The 23,765-nt window shown below is 40.0% G+C and overlaps 1 protein-coding gene across 1 annotated transcript; it reads right to left on the reverse strand.

Annotated features, from left to right (window-relative positions):
- Nucleotides 1–1,718: 1,718 nt before the first annotated feature.
- Nucleotides 1,719–22,101, reverse strand: SLC35F1 (solute carrier family 35, member F1). Its single transcript, XM_009867478.1, has 2 exons — nt 21,951–22,101; nt 1,719–2,946 (listed from the first exon to the last, which is right to left on the reverse strand). The coding sequence occupies exons 1-2, from the start codon at nt 22,074–22,076 to the stop codon at nt 2,722–2,724; spliced, it is 351 nt and encodes a 116-aa protein (XP_009865780.1). The 5' UTR covers nt 22,077–22,101; the 3' UTR covers nt 1,719–2,721.
- Nucleotides 22,102–23,765: the final 1,664 nt, after the last annotated feature.

Consider the following 23,765-nt stretch of genomic DNA (forward strand, 5'->3'; position numbering starts at 1 on the left):
AATTAACCAAAACAATTATGCAGAAGGAAGGGATTGTAAACATGAAACAAACACACGCGTACGCAATCCTCAGGGTTCTCAGACCAACACGGGGACTAATGTTCAGAGAAAGGTATTTAATTGGTATAAAAGGTAGCAAAAAAGACTGAGATGACAGGTGCCCACCAGTGTGCCTCCAGGGACCTGGGGAAGCCGTGGTGGTTGCAAGCAGAGCCCTTGCTCCTGAGGAACATACAAAATCCATCTCAAGTCGAAGCTTTCCCAGGGCCTGATATGAGGATGCTTGCTGGCCCCTGTGCATGAGGGCTTCACCTGACCATGCGCTTCCCACCTGGACTTCTGCCCCACAGACTATACCCTGAAGTATCAGATAATATTACTTGTGTGGTTTTCAATCTTTTTTCTTTAATCCCATAGTATTTAGACTGTTCTTAATATCCCCAGAATACAGACTCTGTTTCTCTGTGGGAGTCTTTCTTTTTTTAATTCTCAGTGGTGTAAGAGGAAAAGATTGGAAATATGAGTGCTAAAAAGATCAAATAAACGGAAGGCAGGGAACAAAAATCATCCATTTGATACGATTTTAAACCCAAGCCATCTGAACCAAAGCTTTTGGACCAGTTTTGGGCGTGGTTTGGCAATACCGTGGACCCTTCCTTCAGCTGCAGCAGAATCATGGCAGACAGCCTAAACATGGTGGGACAGAAGTTGCCTCTCCTCCACAGCAAGGATACAAAATACTTATGCTGTTCAATAGCATTTTGGCATTTGTCACTTGATGTATATTATGCGTACATACTTCTCATAGTCCGCTTCAGGGAAGTCCTTTCTATATTAAAGCAGAACAGGACTATAAAAGAGAAATGTTACCTCAGCAGAAATTCCTCCTGCCTGGTTGAACTGTGTGGCCTTTCCAATATCCAGAGTATAGATTGTTTTTTTTTTTCCTTTTTTAAATAGAAATAGGTAAGATGTATTTTTCAAACATGAAGCCCTACATTTTTGCTTGAGACAGACTTCTTCAGCAGAATAACATTCAAATCAAATTTATCTTCTACACCCACAAGCAAAATATTCATCAACTCTGCTGTAAACTCCATTTTCAAATACAATGGATGTATATAGGCTTTTACAGCACAATTGTGTACTTCTTAAACTCCTTCCTTCTGAAGAACCTGAAGCATTTTAAAATAACTTGGTCCCATAGCACCCCTGTGAGGTAGGTAAAATATCATTATTCCCATATATACAGATTGGGAAATTCAGCCACACAGAAGGTAAGTCATGCCCGAGCATCACACAGAGATGTGGCAGATCTGTGAATTAAAATCAAGCTCTCCTGGATCCCCCTCCTATCTGTTACATATAAGATCATCTCTCTTTCCTTAATTTTAAATTAAAAATAGATGATGGATGTTGAAATGATGATTTCCTTTTATTAGGCTCTCAGAAGGGCAAACACACAGGCAGAGATGGATTTTTCAAGGTGTTGACTAAGGTTTCCCAATTTTGATAAGGCTCCTGGAGCAGAAGTACAGTTGCGGAGCACACCCTTACTATTTTCACATGTCCCCAGAAATGTACGAAAACTGCTGAATTTTTCTGCTACTTTTGTAGTCACTGAAAAATAAGTGGCTGCTGTATGAATGCCTTTGTGCTACTGCAGCAACACCAGCAGACAGTCCAGTCTTTCTGCTCATGAATTCCTTGCTTAGTCTTCCTGATTTTTGCAATTTGTGAGTTTTGGTGAAAACCAGACATATTTCTAAATAGTTATTGTTAGAATAATGAATCAGAGGAGACTAAGCAAGCTAGAACAGCAGAAGGCGCCCTCGATGCACTGAGTATTTAAAATAATTGCCCTGATCCACATGATCATGGAGAGGTACAATATATAGGAAACTAGAAAATGCATTTTTCTTTTTACAGATTAAAATTTTAAAAGTAAGAAATCTGTGTTAAGTCACAACTACAGAGAAACTAACTCCCTGTCACCTGATGCAGAACCTTAGCCGCTAGGAAATCTGCCATGGATCATAGAGAGGTCAATGCTTGAGTACTTGATTTCTGCAAATATAGAAAGGCTAAAATGCTCGCCTTATACCTATTCCTAGAATAGAGACGGATATTGTAAGTTGTCCCTTCTCTGGATTCATGGAGCAGATTACCTAGAAAGGGCAACTAGACAGATAGTACAGATGAATTAATTGTCTCTCCCTCACCAAATCCAAGCTGCTAGCAAACATGTGTCAGTGTGTTGCTACCACAATTAACCCATCTATTTGGTGCAAAAAAATCTTAGAGAGAAATTAACAGTGACTGCACAAGTGTATTTGCTGTAAAAAGGTGGCTTTTCCACAACTGGTGTGGCTTAGGCATAATATCGGTCAGTGGGTGCAAAAACACCCTTCTACGAATTTCTTTTTTGTAATTTCAGCTTATATATTAAGTGTCTTTCACAGGTAGTTTGACGTTAACTGATTCATATACAGCAATTTGTATTGCAAACATGCTGCTCATACTGTAACCGAGGGACTGACATCTCCTTGCAATGAACACTTTGGAACAATTGATTTGTATTTTTATGAGCTTTCCTTATTTGCTACCTTGCAGCTCACCAGTGTAACTGCACCTGCTAAATACCTTTCTCTATGTACAATACAGAGATAATGGATATATGAGCTCCACTGAATCATCAGTAGGCGATCAACAACCCTGGGTTTAAGCAACTCTAACGTGAGGCTCCTCTTCTGTCTCCTGCCCCAGGCTGGTGTATGTTACCGAAGGCTCCAGCTGGCCGGTGGCTGGCAGGTCCACAACAGGTCCTGAAGGGTTTCGAAACTGCTTGTACACTCGAGGATCCTGGGCTACGTACGTGGACGTGGAAGAGTAGAGCACCAGCCCAACAAGGATAGTGAAGAACGACAACAAGTACAGTCCTGAAAACTAAGCAGAAATAAGAGTGGAGTCATTAGATACAGCCCCGGTTATCCTGGGCTCATGAAGACCCACAGACAGCCCCTTGTTTTGGCACACATTGCACAGGGCAGATCCCCTGTCACTGGGATGTCGACTTTTTATGGGAATGTCTCATTGAACGTTGATTCGCTCCCGTTAGCTCCCTTGTCTTCCATAACGAACAGCTAACCACTCCCTTCCCAGGGCCCAGGCATAGTAAGTATTGATCAGGTGGGACTTGGGAAAGTTATGTTCTGGTCACAGATCCAAAGCTGATTTTGTTGTGCTTTTAGACAAGCCAACTACTTCTCCGACTCCAGGTTCCTCCAGCTCCAGTGTTGGGTACTACCATCAACAGTTGTCTGACAGGTAGTAGACAAATTAGAAGTTAATTACAGCTAAACCACATGTCTGTGAAGTATAACATTCCGTTGGTAATAAAAAATATCATTAAATAAACATTTAAATAAGCATTTAAAACACATATACTTTTTAAAGTATATTTTTTTTTATAAAGGCACTTAAAATGCCCGCCTGCACCTTCTCTTGCTTGTGAACACAAAACAGATGCTAGAAGATATAATATGAATCTGGACACAATGTACTTCACCTGTGAAACATGCTCTCGGTTGACTTCAAGAGGTTTGAAGGTACGTACAGAGGCCAGTAAATTGAAAGTTCAAGCACACATATTTTGGCACACAGCTCCACTAGGTCAGAGCTCAGCCTGAATTTTCTGACCTATCCAGACTCAGTGTGGCTGGACTAAACATACAACAGAAATAACCTTTAAGGCAATATGTTACTCCTTGCAGATAAAGAGATATTTATTCATATATTTTTAATGAGTTTCAGTGTAAAACTGTGATATTGCAGGAATATTTTTTTAAAGATGCTTCAGAGTAATTTCTATTAAAAAATGCCTTTCTATAAAGAGCCAAGGCAGGGTTTCAAAAACACAGATAACTGGATATTCGATTTAGATAGTGTTATGGGGGACCCAAAAATAGCTTTAAGCCCATATGACTTGTCTCTCAATTCTAGACTGCAGGTTATTCCTGCATGCTCTGTGTGAGAAGCCATGAAGGACCAATTGTGTAGGCAGCTTGTTGGTGGGGACACAGAACTGGGGATCTATACACCAGTACTCATTGTGACTTTAAAAAGTGCCTGTATTCTGCAAATGTCAGGGATCCGTAGTTAAACAGCAACAACTAGCTGCAACCTGTTATTAGCTGTTCGGTGAAGTACTTCACTATTTTACAAGTCTGCAAGTCTGTTTTTTAATCCTAAATGACTACTGTGCTTTGGTGGATGATCGGTTTGTTTCCTCTGGATCATTTTAACATAGCACAAAAAAGGATAGAGCAAACTATATCATCTAAGAAGAAGCTTTTTAGCAATTGTGCTTTTTATATTTAAAGAAATAATCATTACTGTGAGATCAAATTTTACTTAAACTAACTTTGTAGTGACATTAATCTGTCACTACAGCTACAGAACCCACGTCCAGCTTCTCACCTGAGGAAACATTTGGCTTTTTTCCAAAATCCACAGTATCTTTGAGCATATAATTCATGTGACCGTATGTTTTTGTTTCCCACAGCTAATACGCACATTTTAGAGGGAAAGCACCATAATGAGTAAAGTTTAAAGTGTGTCAGGAGGACTACATGGTAGGAAGAGTTCTGCTTTTCATCAGCTGTTAATTGCTTTTTTTCCAGGAATGTCACCAGGTCTTCATATGCCACCTGGTAACATGATTTGATGTAATCATCCAGCTGTCCCACCAGCCACAAAAACACTGTTGAGCCTCACCCTGTGTCTGCTGAAGGATTGTCTCATGTGACACTGCTCTGATAGGACTGTTTAGGCTTAGATCTCCCCCATGTGGCAATCAAATCCAAGTCAATAATTTCAAAACATTTTCCAGTTGTTTGGGGTTTTTTTCACCCCATTTTCACTTCAGTTTTGCTCTGAGCATTTCCCCCCCCTACTTTCTCTTTGCATCTGAACTCGGGTACTGCTTGGCAGCACCAGACTTGATTAAGCAGAAGCAAAACTCAGGAGCCAAACACATCTAGTTTCCCAGGCCAGGAACTAGTTCCCTAGTTTCCCACTCCTTCCCAACGTAGGCCTGAATTTCTCACCCCGGACAGCCAGCTGGCTTGCTCCACAGTACAATCCGAGTGCCAGGCAGATTTGTGATTGCCTTGTGTCCTGCTGTGAGGAATCTATGGGGCTTCCAGCAGCTAAATGTGCCCTTTTTCTTGCTTTAGGAGCTGCCCAGCCAAAACCAATTCACTTTCATTTTAGTTCATGGCTCCAGCTCTACCACATACACCTCCTCCTGGCCATGCCGCTCATTCCTCTCCCAGGGGCTTCCTGCCAGTGGGCTCTTTTTCTCAATAATATTCTCTCCGTGGCAGTGTGTCCCCAACGTGGCAGATCTCCAGCCTGGGAAAAAGGGTTTGGATGAAGGTGGGGGAAATCTAAACAAAGGCTTGTGAATCATTTGTCTTTGGTATCTATGCACAGCTGGTGCAAAGAGACCTGGATCCTGACAGCCCTGTAACAATCCCATCTTTGCCTTCCTTAGAAACAAGTTAAGGTTCTGGCCGAATTATTTTCTGCAGCAGCTCTCTGCAGCATTGAAGAGTTGTTAGTAATGTTAATATAGGAATATATACTGTAGGTATATGAGAAATATCTGGTTTTTGTCAATACTCTGTCAGAATGACCCAAACCCCTCTGAAATCCACAGATATTTTTCTCCTATTAAATGGCAGTGAATCCAGTGGTGTGATGGGAAGATGCAGACTTAGATAATCAAATAAAAAAATTGTTGTTCACTGCACTATGATCCTCAGACTCCAGCTGAGACCTTTGTATTTTATTGAAGATAGGCTTTCCAGACACACTCTACTGCTCTGTCTACATGTAGGTTTTGGAGTTTTTTTATCTTGACCTGCAAACCTCATCTGCTGAGATGCACTATTAATGGACAACAAAAGAGACACATTCAAAATCAGCAGACAGAGCTATTCCTAAGGAATTAAGTGAGGGAAGATCACTTTTCACTGCTACCCTCTACACAACTGCAGTGCCAAACTGCAGACTCTCAGGAAGTCTGTAATTCCTCTCTCTGCCTAAAAAGCTACTTGAGAATGATATTGTGCTTCATTTTTCTGACTTCTCTCTCACTTTCTACAGAAACATATTTCCTCTACGAAAAAGTATTTTTAAATATCTAGATATGTGCATCTCTGCTGACTGGCTGTTGCAGAAGGAACCTGCAAACAAGTAGTGATGTCACTGATGTTCACATCCACGTTACCACTGACACCACTGACACTAGGGCGAAACAATATCCAAAGTGACAAAAAAGACAGACGTGAGTCTGCAGAGAAGCCCACACAGGCAAAGAAACTCAATGATTTGCGGATTTATTTTTTTTACTCGGTTATCATTATAATGATCATGACCATATTAGAATGGTTATGAAAATGCAGATTCTCTTTCACTCGGTCCCTTGAACTGGAAATGGTATGCAGGAGCAGACTACTGGAGCTGCAGTGCTCCAGTCCCATTTGTGTTTCACAACAGCAGCCACAGACTGAATCTCTTGGTAGGTAATATGAAGCCCAGCTCCTAGCCTATGGCAACCCAACTGTGCTTTTTAAGTCTTTAAGAGGAATTTTTTGTTGTAGGAATATTTAGAATTGTCATATTTCATGTATTCAGTGATGAAGTACAGAGCAGAATAACTACCTTTTCCCCTACCTTATCTAAAAATTTTCCACATTTTGATAAAAATGCATAAAGAAATCAGGTCTATGAATTCAAATTTTAAACCTTAAAAGAGAAGTGATCTCCTAAGAACCACATTGATGAAGAAGGACAAAAATGTACACATCAGGTGGAATTAATTTAGTCCTGTATTTCTGCTGACATCCTCCATGCTCTCCAGACAGGCAGTTTCCACCACTGTCTTATTCCAATCAGTGGGTCTGTGCAGTCCGATGAACCTCTCTGTTTTCAAAACTAATTCAGTTTGAAGCATGTGCTGCACAGCCCACCAAAGCTAAGGTCAACAGGGGTTCTTGAACTGACTTATGTCTTTTACCCCTGGGTAATTTCACACATGAGTACCTGAGTGGTCTGAGCAAAGGGAGTTAAAACCAAATTTCTCTCATTATCTTTTATATAGCAAACAGACTTGGTTTGATGAACTGATCAAGAGAGTGAGCTTCTTTTCACATTGTGTTCTATTTTCACCTCCAACACAGCAAATGAAGTTCACTGTGACCAAGGGCAGAAGTTGCACTGAGGGATGCATGCTCTCTCCAGCCAGCAGCAGTACTAGGGAGAGTGAGAGTTCTGGGAGCTATGAATTCACGCAGTGCTTTCACTTTCGTAGCTGGATATTACAAACATATAACTTTATTAACACGAACGGGAGCCAGCATCCTAGTCGCAGCTCATAGTGCTCCCTGATGACTCCCTCAGCTCAGACCCACCAGGATCTGGCCAAATTTGTCTTAGGTTGGGACTGTGACTCACTCAACCTACTGCTGCTGATTTTTGTTCCAGCCTGTGAGGAAGAAGTCCCTTTGGGATTTAGGATCTCCTCTGCTCTTTACTGGGAGAACGTTCTGCTGGTTAAGCCTCCATTACTGCTGTCTACCTTCAGGGGGGAGAGATAAAGCCCCAACCTTTGGCTGATCACCGATCTCAGGTGGGACTTATGGGCAGAATATTTCCTAGGAATACACAGACCTCTTTCCAAATGGCCTGCAGATCTGAGCCCTAGGCAGGTGATGATATATCTTTGTCATCAACAGCAATTGGAGCAGCCATCAACAGTGAAACACAGTATTTTGTAAAACCCAAATGGCACCAAACAGCAGAAGGGCTGCTTTCAGTTTTTCAGATTGCGTTTGAATAGACAATACTTGTACACCTGAACTTTTATATGTACTGCCAGATCTCTCTTTAACCTAGAGATCCCTAAATGGACCCAAACCACTGAGATACAGTTTAGCATGCCCTCTCAGCTCTCCAGCTGTAGCAGCTTGAATGCCCAAGCAGAAGTGTAAGTTCCCTTGCGGAGAAAGGTACCAAGGGGTGCTGGAAAACTCCAGTAACAATGGTAACTTCTAGGGAGTGAGTCTGTCCGATATAAGGAGGATTCCATTATCTTCACACTTTAATGACCTCCAGCTAATTCCAGGGCAAACTGTGAGGACATAGTCTTAAGTGATGACTTAAGAACCTATCTTGCCCTCTAAACTCAGATGGGATGCAAAGTGAAATTTGTAGCTAGTTCTTCCACATGTTTTTTATCTTTTCTCTTCTGTCCACTGGCAGTCACATCAGAAGTTTTTCACTAGATGAAGGAGGCTTGAGTTGCAGGGCATATCTCAACACTTCATTGTTGCTCATGCCAGATAGAACCCAAACCAAGAAGCATCGGGCTTACTTCAATGACAGCAAAATCCCAACATCAGCCTCATTGCCATGTTTGGTGAAAAGAAAGAAGGCAAAAAACGTTTTGCCTCTCCCATTTCATCCACGAGACAAAGGCCATACTCCTCAATTCCTTCTGCCTGCTTGCATCCTTACTACACCATTACTATGGCTTATACTGAATCACAAATGTTGCATAAAAATTGTGATGTGAAGTAGTCATATGATACATCTTTTGATTTTCAAAGATTCTGTTCTAGTGCTTGTTTTACTGTAGGCAAATCATAGTGGTCCATGCCTTCTGCCATATAGCAGTTCTCTCATTTTCAGTCCTTGTATGGTGCTCGCTTGTGGTCACAGTTTAACTGGTAAGATAGTGGTGAGTGAGAAAGTCCTAAGCTCTTCTGTATGGGAGAAAGATGTGGAAAGCTGTCACCACAAATTCTGTTAAAATTTGGGAAACTGCATAGTTTTCCTGGAATTCACTGGTGGAATAAAACAAACTTATGGAGAAAACTGACAGCATGTGGAGAAAATGCTCCGAGGTTGATGCAGGCAGTTGTAAAGGCCAATACTGGTTTTGCACTCATTTGCATGATTTTGTGCTTCTCAAATCATTAGAAAAAATGTCCTTTACCAATATGTGCCAGTTAGGGCAAAATGTTTGTGTGCAATGGCTTATCTTCCTATTCTAGGTGCTGGGAGAGATGGGAAAGCTGCTTTCTCTTCTACTTCCCTTTGTTGTCTGCCATCAGATGTGAAGAAAAAACGAGCCTGTGTTCAGTATCCCTGTGGTACCAGCAGTCTGTCTAATTAGAAAGTGCAAGGTAGAATGAGTCCTGCAATCTGTTTTAATCTTATCTACATAGTAGAGAGATTTTCATGTGAAGTTAAAACACACTGCTCTAATTTCCTGTGAGCATCTTTACTGTGGGATAACGGGGTTTCATTTCTGGTTATTTTATATCAACCACTTGGCAAGACAGTGGTAAAACAGTTATCTTTTTAAATGTTCTTAATGCAAAAAGGAGGAGCACAACAGAAATGCTTATAAAAATAAACCAAATTTCCCCTCCCCATTTTTACATTTCAATATTCTTTGCTGGTTTGCTCAGCTGTCTGTTGCCATGTGTCTCTGGCTTTCTGTGTATTTAATACTGCAGCAGCTGTCTGCTGTACTTGATTCTCTACCACCATATACACGGCTAATTGTGTTCAGTGTGTTCAAAACCAAGGTTACAATAATTGATTCACCTTGGACCCTTTGTTTATATTTTTCTGCTGAAAATAATATATTCCTGCAGTAGCGCTCTCCCAGACCTGAGTTCTTTTTGCTCAGCCACACAAACAGGGAGCACTCCTGCCCTGAGAAATAAGGAATATGCAGTGGCAGTTACTTTTGCCATGAGTGACTCTGTAAGCTGTCTGGAGGGAGTGTGTTATGGCTGTTTCACATTGGGGTTCTCCGTGGTCTGGCATGTTTGCTGCAGGCAACATGAGGCCAAACTCCAGGAGCTCCAAGAGCTTTCAACTGAGTCAACTCACAAGACATGCACATGAAGGGAGGTTGGACTAGATGATCTCTAAGGTCCCTTCCAGCCTAGGCCATTCTATGATTCTATGATTCTTTGAAGGAATCAGAATGGAGAGCACGTTCTAAGACATCGAATCCAACTCCTTAGGAGTCTGTACAGTCAGATCACATATTCCATCTGTCAAATATGCAATGCCCTCCTGCAAGCATTATCAAGGCTTTTGTCCACTCCCTCCTAACCTATCTGAAGTCTCTTCTGGAACCTCTCTGCTACGATAGCCAAAAAATACCCCTAATTACTATACCAAATTAATGCATTTTCAGTTTTGACACATATGTTCTCATGTCTTTAGCTCGGACAATTCTCCTTTCCTCCCTGTGAATATTTATATATGTGGAAGTACCATAGTCCTTCCCAGTCCATCAGAAATCAAAGCTATGTTACAAACAACAAACATTTTTTAGGATTTGCACATTCAGTATATTGTTAGCAGATGTAGACTTACTCTGTCAAAGCTTTGAAGCAGATAAGAGAAAAAGCTCTGTTTGGTCCTCTTGAGCCAAGTAAAAAACTCCGGAACTTACAGCTTGCAATGTGCTGTCCTGTCCTGTGGCATTAGCATTTCTCCATCAATACCAGAAATACCTAGACTGACCCATTTGGAAACAGCTTTGTCACAACCGTGCTCAAATTCCTCCCATCTGTTGCCACAGACATTACCTCCTACTTTGTGCTTCATAGCATTTCTCAATGTCATCCAGCTCTTGCTGCCTGATTATTTTAATCATTCTTCCCACCAAGAGTGCCAAAGCTATTACTACAGTCACTACACAAGACCAGTCTTCAGACCAACTCCTTGGAACTTCCATCAGTGAGCTCCTTCTAGGAAGCTGTTTCTCAGCACGTTGCCTTGTCCTTTATCCTCACATCTTGGTTTGAGAGCCCCAGGATAAAAGTTTTCTGGGGCTCCTGGCATAGGTGGCAATCATGGGGAAGTGGTGGCTGTGCCTGTGCGGAGGAGAGTATGGGTGAGGTGACCCAAATGGACCAATCATGGTATTCCTTCCCATAGTGCTCAGTATAAAAGGGTGCCTAAAAAGAGCCTGAGGGTGTTGAGTGTTTGCTGTGCTGGAAGGATTGTTCCTGGCTGTTTGTCATCTCTCCCAGCACTTCTGGTGTTCCTGCCTCCTGTTTTCGCACTGCAGAAAAGCACCGTTCATTTCCCGATTTTCTGTACTGTCAGTGGGATTCTGGGCTCAGGTGCTTGTGTCTGCTGCCAAGTTCAGTCTGGGACTTCCTTGCTTGGGACCTAGTTGCCACCCAGAAGGCATGGGTTCTGTATTAACATATTCTCTTGTATCTTTGAATATATTAGCATATTTGTATATATCTGTATATAGCTCAACATTTTGTTATTGTTAGTGTTGTTTTCTCTTTCATTAAACTGGTTCAAGTTTTTTCCAAATTCTAAGTCTCTTTCCCTGTTTTTCCTGTCATCCTCTCATGGGTGAATCACAGAGAGCATCTATCCAAGTTCAGCAGCCAGACCCACCTTGAACTTCGATATCTCATTAGCTAGTTTCTTACTTAGCTTCCAATCTTTACAGTGCTAATCCTGTTCCTTACCTTGATGGATAACTTTCTACATTGCATTGTACAAAAACCTTACAGATTAGATATACCATTGGATTTTTGTCTCCAAAAATCTGTTAAATTATCCGATTTAGATTGGATGTTTTACTTTTGTGAACCAGACTGTATTTTATCCAATTTTTCATTTATCTCCATACTCTTAATTATTCTTCGCTGGTGTCTACTTCTGATTTTAGTTTATTGCCTACTTCATATACAATTCTTCCAACTGTATATATTTTTCAAGCTTGAAAGTATTCACGTTATTGTGTTCTGTTTCTACTTCTGATGTAGTAATTTCCACTTCTATTAACTATTGTGCATTGTCTTTGTATTTGACTCTTGTCCTTACTGAATGTGTCATAAGGTCCCAATTTTATTTTTGTGCCAAACTAAAAGTTGTTCAATTTTGCCCTCTGTTGTCTTTGCATAGCAAAACTATTCTCTCCATATGTAAGAAGCAATTTTTGCTGTTTTAATAGGATCTCTTTGTTATTTTTTTCTGTCTGTGTGTTTTCTTTTAATAAAGAAAAAGGTAGCATGAGTTACAATATTTTTGCTTTCTGCAGTTCATTCAAATAATTTTCTTGTTCTCCGTTATGCATTTGTATTGCTCCACTCCTCTAAATTCCCTTTGTAAGCCCATGCTCACCATGGGCCTTTAAAAACAATATGGTTTTGTTGAAGATTGATCACTCAAGAGTTAATTTATTTCCAACAGCAGGAAGATTTCCGCTGTTTTCATATTGGATAGGAATTATAAGCCCTTCACCTTTACCTTTCACATGACTCTTCACTACTTTTTCTGGAACATTATTTCCTTCGCAGTTAGAATTCAACTTTGTAATGTACTCTGTGCTCAATTTAAGAGATCTCTGAACAACTTTTTCCTTGTATTGAAACAGAAAACTAATTCAAAAAAAGGTAATGTAAGATGACTGTTGTTTATCTCTAAGTGCTCAAAGCTTGGCTTTTTGCATTTCCTGAAGTTAATAATATCCAATTATTAACTTCAAATGAAAATGACTGATGGATGGAGACCTTACGCTAAATGTAAGGGTACCACAGCATACTCCGCCAGTGCAATGCTGTTGCTGCCCTTTGGCTGCCCGTGTATTTGGAGTGCTGTTGAGGCTGGAGGCAGAAGTGGGGACAGAAGAGACTAGTGGGTTCACCTCTTTTGACTGCAGATAGCAGTGACTTCAAATTACATACCAAAAGAAACAGCATCCTCAATTACACACACACGCACACACCCTGCCCCTTGGCAATTCCCTAACCATTTATCCCTAGTTCTCCAATAGCCAGAGTATATTCCTGTTTATTTATTCATGTTCAATTCATTCTCTAAAGACAATTATTTGTTCCAAACTAAGTATTTTACAATACTGACCCTCAGCATAACATCATCTGTATTGAGAAATGTGAATTTTGGAAATCTACAATCCTCTGGTTCCTCTTGATTTTGTAAAAAAAAAAATAGAGGAGACACAGAGCTTCTGTGTTAGGACTTAAAATCTTTGTTCATAATTATGTTTGAAAAATAATAGCTTCTCATTATAAAGTAAGTAAACTACTTTCCTAGTGCCTTGTAAGTCAGAGCACAGAAGTGGTTTATTTCAAGCAAGTTTGACCATCAATTTGAGCAGATTACATAGGCAGATATACTGTCTTCTTTCTCTGGGCACTGTTTGTGAACAGGCTGATCTTACACACTTGTTTGCTACAGGTAATATTTACTTTTTTTTTCATTTCATGTTTGCTTTTGAGCATTCAATATCCATTAAGCAATTTGCTATCCAATATGACCAAACACAGAACTCGGTTACATAGTGGTGCTTTTTTTCCCCCTGACTGGTTGGATAATCAGTATAAACTACTTCTTCCTTCAGTCTGAAATTGTTCTATTTAGTGATTACATGAGTTTCAACTGGCTTCAAACACTTTTTAGACAAATGAAAATTTATTTGCATATCTATTTGTATTTAAAAAGTGTATAAATGTGTCAAATTTGAAAGCTCTTTTGAAATTGCAAACAAATCTTTTCACATTTTAACACTTAAGCTATGCAGGAAGAGGTGATAGTGAGATATAAAAAGATTTGATTCAATACTTAAAATAAAAAGAGGGAAGAAATGGAGAAAGAAAAGAAATATGATGACTATCTAATCATTGATACAAAAAAACCCCAAAACCCATACTGTAAGTTGACAACCAGGTGTGGAGTAGCAAGGCACAGAAGAGTGCTGTTGTCAGTCAACTTTGTTAACCAGGCATTCATTAAGAATATTAAGAAATCTAAATTACATAGTTAAGAGAATATAAACCCATGCATAGGTAGGTAGATCAATTCCTGGTTATTCTCTTGCTGTAATTACAAACCAGTTCCTGGCTAGGAAACTAAACTGTTGTTCTTTAATTAAAGAAACAAAAAAAATTCTTAAACTGAGATGTGAAATAGAAACTGAAGCTCTTCTGAGAACAGAAATCCTGCATTTGCTTCTCTTACGAAACACCTAAAGCTCTTGTTTCTAAAACAAAGTATGCTTACTGGAAACTCTGGCAACTGCCAATGGCAGCTGCTGGTATTATCTCCGTGGCAGATGCCTGGAAGCCTTGAAAGCTTCTTCTTGGGATTCTGGGCTGCCTAATGCAGAATTGAGATTTGTCCTCTGGCTTCCAGAATCCATGAGCTGCCTAACTTGTATCTTCTCATGTCTTGAGATCTTCCAGTCCTGGCTGAAAAGATTGGAAAACGTGTACTGCTGCAACTCTCTAGATGTGCAGGCAAAACAACAGAGAGGGTTGGAGAAATGTGAGCCTGTGTTTCCTTGGGAGCATACTGAAAACATTTAGCATTTCTGTTTTGATCTTTAGGCATTTCCAATAAAAATGTATTTTTCTAGAAAACTTCTAACTAATTCCACCGTGAGCGGTCTTTTAACATGAAACAAACAAAAAAATCTCAGGCTAAGAGCCCAGACAACAGCCTACAACACTTGACATTTATGATGAGCCAGTGTCAGAAAAGAACATAAATGAAATGGAAGCTTTCATCACAACTTCTGCGATACAAATGCCACATCTTTTACACCCTTTTTGATGGCTGCAGAACAGTGAGTATCTATGTTTCACTATTCATGCTCTGCAACTAATGAAATCTATTGCAAGATAACACTGTGAAAGGAAGAGATAGCCTTTTAACGAAGCAGTATTTTCAGGAAGCTGCCATATCTGTGCTGTGTTGTTAAAAATCTACTGTCAGACTGTGCAGCATCTTGGTGGGAGTCATTTCATTTTCCAGCTTCTACTCTTTTTTGTTATTTTACTTTATAGCTTTTTTATTGTACAGTATCCTGCACCCTCAGACAAAGGGTGAGTGGATGTGACCCTTTCTGTCATGGGAATATATATTGAAGTGTAACCAAAGACAGCTAACTCCTTTCTACCTTAAGGTAGCTCTTTAAATACAGACACCTAACTATTTTCTGATTGATTATAATTTGGAGAAGAAAACTCAAATAATTGAAGAAATATAAAGAAATCTGAAGAAGCAGCTTTTAAAATGCCACTTAGATGAAAAGAATGCAGACAATACAGCTTCCTGGGAACAGTGTTGTTGAGAGGCAGTCCCACTGTAAGGAATTTAGTATTCTGGAAAAGAAAGGGAAACATGCACATAGGTTTCAGCACATTACAAACGGCATAGAGAATTCCCCAGTAATATGATTTATCCTCATTACCATCAAAGGCTTAGAAGCATCCACCAGGATAAAGGCCCTGTGAGATTAAATTCCATTTCAACAGAGAGTTTATGGGTCAAGCAGCTTGCACATCCAATTTCATCAGGAAAATATCCTAAAGTATATGACTGAAAAAGTAAGAATGTAATCCTAAAGTATGTGACTGAGAAAGTAAGAATGTAATAAATAGTTGTTTAGCCTGCACTGCATGCTCTACTGGAAATAATGATGTACCACTGACAACTCCACTGTCAAAAGTTTAAAATATATAGGTGTCAGTCCCCTAACAAGTGCAAGCAAAGGATCTTACTGACTTCAGCTTATACTTGCAGATAAGTTTAAAAAAAAGTGTGAACATAATTTGAAGTATTTTCTCAGCTTAGTCAGATGACTGCAAAGTCTCTCAGGTGTTTATGGATGGCTGCCAAGTAAAGACCAAACTAATAAACAAACAATCCTCCCCCAAACCAATTCTACCTCCTGCTCCTAAACCACAGGCATCATATTCATTCTTCACTGACAAAACCCAGGGCTGTCGGAAGCACACAGAGTCACAGTAAGACATGGCTTTTATCTCCACAGTCATGAAACTGAATTTTTTTAAGATTGTTCCTTGAGTGGCAGACCTTCCTAATTTAGTGAAATGAACTGAAGCTGGCAGGAAAATGCAGACTGGTTTCATTGATTTGGATCAGGATGGTAAAGTACATGCTTTTAATGGAGGCTCCTAATTTTTCACCTTTCTTTCCAGTAAGGGCCACATTTTCATTTCAGTGAAGCCTCCATAAATCCCCAATTCACAGGCATTGCTTAGGATCTGTGCTGCCAAAAATGAAATTAGAAGCTATTGTTCCTGACTTGTACCCTCTGTCTTCCATTATGTTAAAACCCAGTTTCCTTCATGGCTTGTTTCTTGATATAATGGGAAGGCTATAATCTGATCCCTTCCATCGGAGGGACTCTCCTGTTACAATTAGCACTGAAAAGTCATTTTTAGAAGCATCAGTAAGTATCAGCAAGAGAGGTTTCAGCTAGTATATTTTCAGTTTTCCCATGCTGAAAGGTTCTGAGTATCACGCCTACCTTTGTAGCCAAGTCCTTTCTCACAGATACCCTTCATGATTCTAGATCAAGATATAGGACTTCCTTGATTTATTATGAAATATATACATTTTCTTGATTTGGAAATTTTTACTATATCCAGAAATTCTGATTTTTTCTAGCTGCATCCTGGATAAAATAATGAATGAATTTGCCAAGGCAGAATATAATTGATTGTGCTTGGCTTGCTAGGTAATGATACAATACAGTGTGACTCGACCTGCTGGTGCAGAACACAATCAAGTATGCATGCTCTAGCTGGTGGAAAACATAAAATAAACTGTTTAGGTTATTTAGTGAGAACCCAATTTGCTTAGAATGACTAAAGCACAACGTACTGCTGGCAAACGAAAAGCACGAACTTTAAAAATTCACATAAAAATAAAGCTAAGGCTGAGAGCAAAATGTAAATAAGAATATTCCCCAAACAAAAAACAGCCTAAGTTATACAAAAGTTCCAGCCCCGCACACCCAGAAAGCTGGCCCTGAATATCTCAGCACTACTGGTGGCAGCATATCTATGACAAAAACCAGCTACCACAGCCCCCCACAGGGCAAGGACAGTCTTGTTTACTCGGAACATTAAATGTCCTTCACACTGTGCCTAGCACAGGCTGGTTTTAGCACTCCTGCAAATAATGAAGTTCACAGAAACCCAAAAAAATCAAGGCAAAGCTCAAATCAAAAGGTGAGTCTGAAAAACCAGAGATGAAGATAAATGCGATAGTATGGGATAATATCATCATTAACTTCTGCTAAGTTTTTAGGACTCTGATGGCTTTTGCTTTTCAAAGGAGGAGATAATTTAATTGTGCTTATGAAGAAAGTGAAATGAGAACAGATAGCTAGGAAAGTTTTGAACATCAAAATTTTATAAAACACATCAATATGGTAGCAATTTGAAAGCAGGGCTGAAGATACGGAATTGTACACTTAAATGCTACAGTAGTGGCCAATATTCAGCCACCAGAGGCCAGACAGGTTTCCCATTCACTGGAATATTTGGAATCAGTTACTGATTACAGAAGAACTAGAAGGAGAGGTTTTATTTGGGGGATGTAGATATTTTTAAGAATGGTGCACTTCAATGTAGTCATCTCAAACTGAAAGCCATAAAACATTACATTTTAATACAGTAACACCTTGAACAATTAAGACCTTGCATTACAAGTATATCACCAGAATTGTGTCAGATTAACATGCTGCATTTCTAGTTTCCACAGGTGTGGGAACTGTTCAATGCGCTACGAAGATACCTGCACACGGGACTGGAATATAAATGCAGCGTGTTATAAACTCACAGTCTCGCATGTCATGGTGATGCAAGTCTGTATTACAAAAAATGAAATGCTAACGAACCAAACCACTTCAAATGCAATCTCCTCCTCTGTTTGGTTTCAGAGGCTCTAAAGCCCAGTTAAACTAATAAAAAAACTGACAAAAGCAGCAGCACAGGGAAAAAATCATAACTGTTTCTTGAAAGACTCATAAAATTATATTCTGCTAGCGGCCCTAAACCACTCAGTTGATACTAATTCAGCATAAAACTATTTGCTTCCCAGTGAAGTGGGGCTGTGCCGATTGGCCAGGGCAGCAATAAGCAGAAGGAGTTGCCTATCTGAAGAAGACATACAGCTGGGCTGGGAATGAAACACCTTTTCAGAAGCTAGAAAACAAGCAAGTGTACAGAGTCCTAGGAGGGAAATCTGGATCATTTAACGCCAACATATTACACTTCATTACTAAGGGCAAGTGGCACACTTTGCAGTTCTACTTCCTCATATAAAGCAATACCTGATAGTAAATCAGAAAGAAAAGGAGGCTAAAAACATGGTAACTAAAGAAGCACCCAGGTAACTAAGTGGGCTTTTAAATCTAGGTGATCTCCCAATACAGCCTCTCTTCAAATTTCCTCTGCAAGGCAAGTTTGAAGGGTATGAAAGGAGACACTGACAGCTGAGGAAATTGACACTGCATTTTGGGAAAGGCCCTTCAACAAAGTCCTGACAAATCACGGAATCGGAGAATCACAGAATGTTAGGGGTTGAAAGGGACCTCTGGAGATCGAGTCTAACCCAATCCCCCTGTAGAGCAGGACCACAGAATCTAAGGCAGGCCACAGAGGAACACATCCGAATGGGTCTTTAAAGTCTCCACAACCTCTCTGGGGAGCCTATTCAAGTGCTCTGTAACCCTTACAGTAAACTTCTTCCTCATGTTGAGGTGGAACTTCTTGTGCTCTAGCTTGCATCCATTGCCCTTGTCCTATCACAGGGCACAAGTGAAAAGAGGTTGTCCCTTCCTTCTTGACACCCAGCCCTCATATATTTATACACATTGATTAGATCCCCTCTCGGTCTTCTCCTCTCCAGATTAAAAAGCCCCAGGTCTCTCAGCCTTTCCTCATAAGGCAGGTGTTGAGTCCCTTAATCATCCTCTGTTGGACTCTCTCAAGTAAATCCTTGTCCATCTTGAATTGGGGAGCCCAGAACTGGATGCAATACTATAGGTGACGTCTCACTAGGGCAGAGTAGAGGGGCAGGAGAACCTCCCTCAATCTGCTGGACACACTCTTCTTAATGCACCTCAGGATACCACTGGCCTTCTTGACTGCAAGGTCACATTGTTGTCCCACAGATAACTTGTTGTCCACCAGGACTCCAAGGTCCTCTGTGTAGCTGGTCTCTAGCAGATTGCCTCCTAACTTGTACTGGTGCATTTTATTATTCCTTCCCAGGAGCAGGACTCTGCACTTATTCTTGTTGAACCTCATTAGGTTCCTCTTTGCCCAGCTCTTAAGTCTGTTCAAATCTTGCTGAATGGATGCATAGACTTCAGGTCTATCAGCCAAGTCTCCCAGTTTTGTATCATCGGTAAACTTGCTGAGAAGACACTCTGTCTTGTCATCAAGGTCATTGATAAAGATGTTGAACAGGACTGGATCCTGCACTGATGCCTGAGGGACTCCACTAGTTACAGGTCTCCAGCTGGACTTGGCACCACTGCTCACCACTCTTTGGGCTCTATTGTGTAGCCAGTTCTTAATCTGTCTCACTGTCTTTTCTTCTATCCCACACTTCCTGAGCTTGCTCACAGGGATGTTATGTGTCAAAAGCCCTGCTAAGGTCAAGGTAGACTACATCCACCGGTCTCTCTGCATCTAACCATTCAGTTACAACATCATAGAAGGATATCAGAGTAGTCAAGCATGATTTCCCCTTGGTAAATCCATGCTGACTACTCCTGATAACCTTCTTCTCTTCCATGTGCTTAGAGATGACAAAAGTCTTTTCCTTATCAACACTTCAGCTGGGAAAGAACAAAGCAGAGACACACACGAATTATATGGATTGCAGAATGAGTACAAACCACAGAGGAAAAGCAGTGATTAAAAATGTAAATACAGTCTTACTATCTGTACAGTAACAGGCTTCCTGGAGAAATGGTGAGATAAGAGCATTGCATCAGGTTCTGGTGGGACTTTTCCTGCTTCTCGAGTTGAAGTGACTGTTTCAGGAAGGATGAAATCCAACCAGATGAGGTGCAGAGAAGGACTTACTCTGATTAGTGAACTAGAGGCTAAGAGTGGTTATGACTGCTGCTCTACCAACGGAGTAAAATGCTAAAGAGACAGGGGCATTCGTCATACTAAGGGATACTACTGGCAGAAAGATAAGTGCACCAAAACCAGCCATTTAAGCTTATGCTGAAAATAAGGTTTATAAGTGTTGGTGTAATGATGTTGTGAAATGGTTTCCCAAGAAGAGCAGTGGAGGTAAAAAAGCTAAATAAGTTGAAGAAAGAGTTTGATAAAAGTTTATGAAGAAGACTGTAAGATAGAGTTCACTACAGGAGAATGAGATTTCAGTTTTCTAATCAGATGAGGAAGGGGCCGAGAGGACCAGCAGCTACTTCAGAGGTAGAACTCAAACAGTTTAACAGGACAAATTATGAGATCCTGCTTTCAACCAGCAAACCTTCCAGTTCTGAGCCTTCTCAAGCACTTTTTAAGTATAGGTCTTAAAGGGAGGCCAAGGTGCCACTGCGGTTGCGAGGTGATGTGCACTTACTGTAGAAAGCCAGGGTGTCAATGAGGTTGAAAATTCTGCCTTCGTGGCTCTGCTAGTGTACCTAACAATTAGACACAAGGAAGAACTGAAACCTTTTATGCATCTTCTGCCTTTCAACTGCCTGAAGTTTAAGGTTTGCATTTGCAAAATTGCCTTTTCTGTTAGGTGTGAGCAATGCTGAGCACAAAGCTGTCCAATCCATCCTGCCTTCTGAGTCTCTCCCTCTAGGAGTTTGATTTTCTAGAATGCCACAACCACTGCTTCCAGAAATAAGTTTGTCTGTGTTCTACTGTGTAATACAGCCATTTTCCTTAGTTAGAGGACTAACACAATGAAAAATATTTTGCTGTGGATATGAAATAATATTAATAGAAAAGAACAATTTTTATCAAATACCTCATGTCAGACACTTTGGATTTGAAGTTTGGGGCAGAAAGAAAGAGGAGTCAAATCACTCTGAGACAGACCTGTAAAGCAGCAGACAACCTCTACATTGTGGTCTGAGTTAAATTTTTGTTTCTATACCTGCTTTTATTCTGTCTGCAAAATTCCCAAAGCTGTAAAACCAAAATAAAAGGCAACAGTGAGAAACAATTTTTTATTGGACTCTGAAACTTTTAATTTTCCATGTCTTGTTCAGATTCTTTCAGGTACCATTAGTATCACAAAATCTGATTTGAGTTGCTTAGCTACTAGAGTTTTAAGGCTTTCCTTTACCTAACACTTATCTGGACGACCATTTTAGCTATCAAGTAAGCCTCCTCTTATGAATAAATGATGGTAAAAAGCAATTATCTCCAGCACACCGATGCTGCTTTCATATGACAGACACTGCGGGGGGATACTTGTGAATACTGAAGTGCCATTCCTTGGAGAATAATTGCAGACCATATGTGTGCCTGTACAACACAATATTTTAAATATTAGAGGATCCAAGAGGTAAAAGTTTAACTTCAACAGAAATCTGCTGAACGTTTTGGCATTTACACTAACAGGCAAGCCACTGGTTTGGCTGATAAGAAAGGCATAATTCATGGACAGTTACGAGTTATAAATTCAGAATTAGCATGAATGAAACAAGCTTGTTCCCAGGAAAAAAAAACAATAAATCTGTGAGATTTTTGGAAGAGTCCTTCCCTTCATGCTGCCACCCTGGGTGTGGTCACAGCAACGGAGTTTCCTCTGATAAGTAGAATAAAATCAGTGATACAGTTGCTGATGAACAGGCACTCAAATCTTAAAACTCATAATGACATGACAAAATAAACTCTCTTCAAAAACTGTAAATCATAACATAAAATTGGTTTTGGTGTGGGAAAATAATCAGCACTTTTATGGTGTAGATCTAAGAAGCTTGAAGGCTTCTTTTGTTTCATGGCTCTGCATCGATGTTTCTTCAGGCATACTCCTATTACTCAAATATATCTTTTATTTCGACATACCTTGTAGTGGAAGAGGAATAATCCACAGAAAAGACTGTACAGGTCAGCTGTGAGTAGGGAGAGGTTGACGGCAGTAGCACTGGTCTTCTTTATGACCACTGGCATAAAGCTGTAGAGGCCGAACATACAGGCACTAAAGCCAACATACAACAGGCCTGTGGAAGAAAAACAAGAAGTAAAGTGACCTTTCATAGCCTGCAAAAATGCCTCCTGTTGGGAGGAAGAAGACTGTGCTTTTTATAAAAGAATGAATAATACTTTTTTCAGAGAAACCTGGATTCAAATTATTAAGATACACAAATATAAAGAGGGACTAAGAATATAATTCTAAACATATAAGAAAAGTGGTGAAAGCCATCCCAGCAATGGACATGAGGTCCTTCCTCTGTGGTCTCCATAACAGCAGTGCTGTTTTAAATCGGTGTCTTATACTACTAGTGGATATCTCATGTTCAACATATATTTGGATGAAATGATGCATTAGGATACATCAAATCTAGTCTCTTAAGGCCCTGAATGTCCCAAACACCAACTAAACACAGCTGAGTTGGATGGAGCACACAATATTTTCTGGAAATGTACCCAAAAAATGAATGCAAAAGTGTTTGCAGAGAGTTAACGAGCCAAGGGATGAATGCACAAGGACAGCACTCAATTGACAGAGGTTCTAGTTCTGTTTTGTCACTGAATCTGACAAATGAATTCACAGTTTTGCAGCTATGTTCCTCTACCCCTTTTTGTCTGCCTTCGTTACGAAAGCTTTCTGGAGCTGAGACTCCTTCTTGCTACATGTTTACAGAGTGCCTCACACAAATTAGATTGTTAGACACTAATATAATAAAAATACATTACAGTAAAAATTTAATTTAATTTAAAAACCTAAATAACTTACTGAGAAAGAATTCATTGCTTCAGTTATTACTTGATAAATCCCAAGGCAAATTAATCAATATGAAGTTAAAAAAACCAGCAAACACTTCACTCATCTGCTCCCATGTAAATGATATTTCGTCGGCTGCTGTATGCTGCAGAATTCCCAGCTGATATGTGCATGAGCCTAAATTTAGACTCACATCAGCTCTTCAAAGCATGTTGTTACTGACTAAAAGTTGCAGAAAATGATTGCCAAAGTCCCAAAACGGATTAGAAAGAGAAAAAAAAAAAAAGCACCCATGTGATTTGTATCTGCTTGTGGATCCACTTAGTCAAAAATTCTGTAGAAAAGCTAAAGGACAAAACCAGCTGCGATAGCTTCATTACCCCTTAGAAGCCTCTGAAGTGTACACTCACCTGAAGCAAATACAGCAGTCACAAAATGTCAGTGTCCATATATCAACTATTATGGCATGATAATGAATTTGAATTTATATTCAGAATATGGACAATCACTGTAAGAACTGATTTTACCAGAAGGTAGCAAATTTTTAAGGCATGTATTGTATATGGGTAACAACAGAATCAATCTTAGGCAGTGCTTGGAAGAGTTGCTTTATGCAAACTCGGCAACTTTCCGTTGTAGGGAAATCATTGCATCAAATGGAGCACAGTTTTGATCAGTGAGAAATTGTTTGCATACATGAGCATTAAGTCAGCTTTTCTTCCAGGCTTAAATCAAGAACAGGTAAGCGCAAAAGCTACTCTGGATCTGAAGCCAGCACTCTCGAAGTACAGGCTGCAAATCACCAGCTGGTCCACCAAGCCTCTGCTAGTCAGTCTGGATTTAACACATAGATTAAAGTACTTTGCTGGGTTACACTCTCAACTAACATTATAATTTTATGGTACAGCCTTGGTCTTCATATTCTTTGGCAGCCA

The sequence above is a fragment of the Apaloderma vittatum genome, unplaced genomic scaffold (genome assembly GCF_000703405.1).
Source record: "Apaloderma vittatum isolate BGI_N311 unplaced genomic scaffold, ASM70340v1 scaffold10734, whole genome shotgun sequence".
Taxonomy (NCBI): Eukaryota; Metazoa; Chordata; class Aves; order Trogoniformes; family Trogonidae; genus Apaloderma; species Apaloderma vittatum.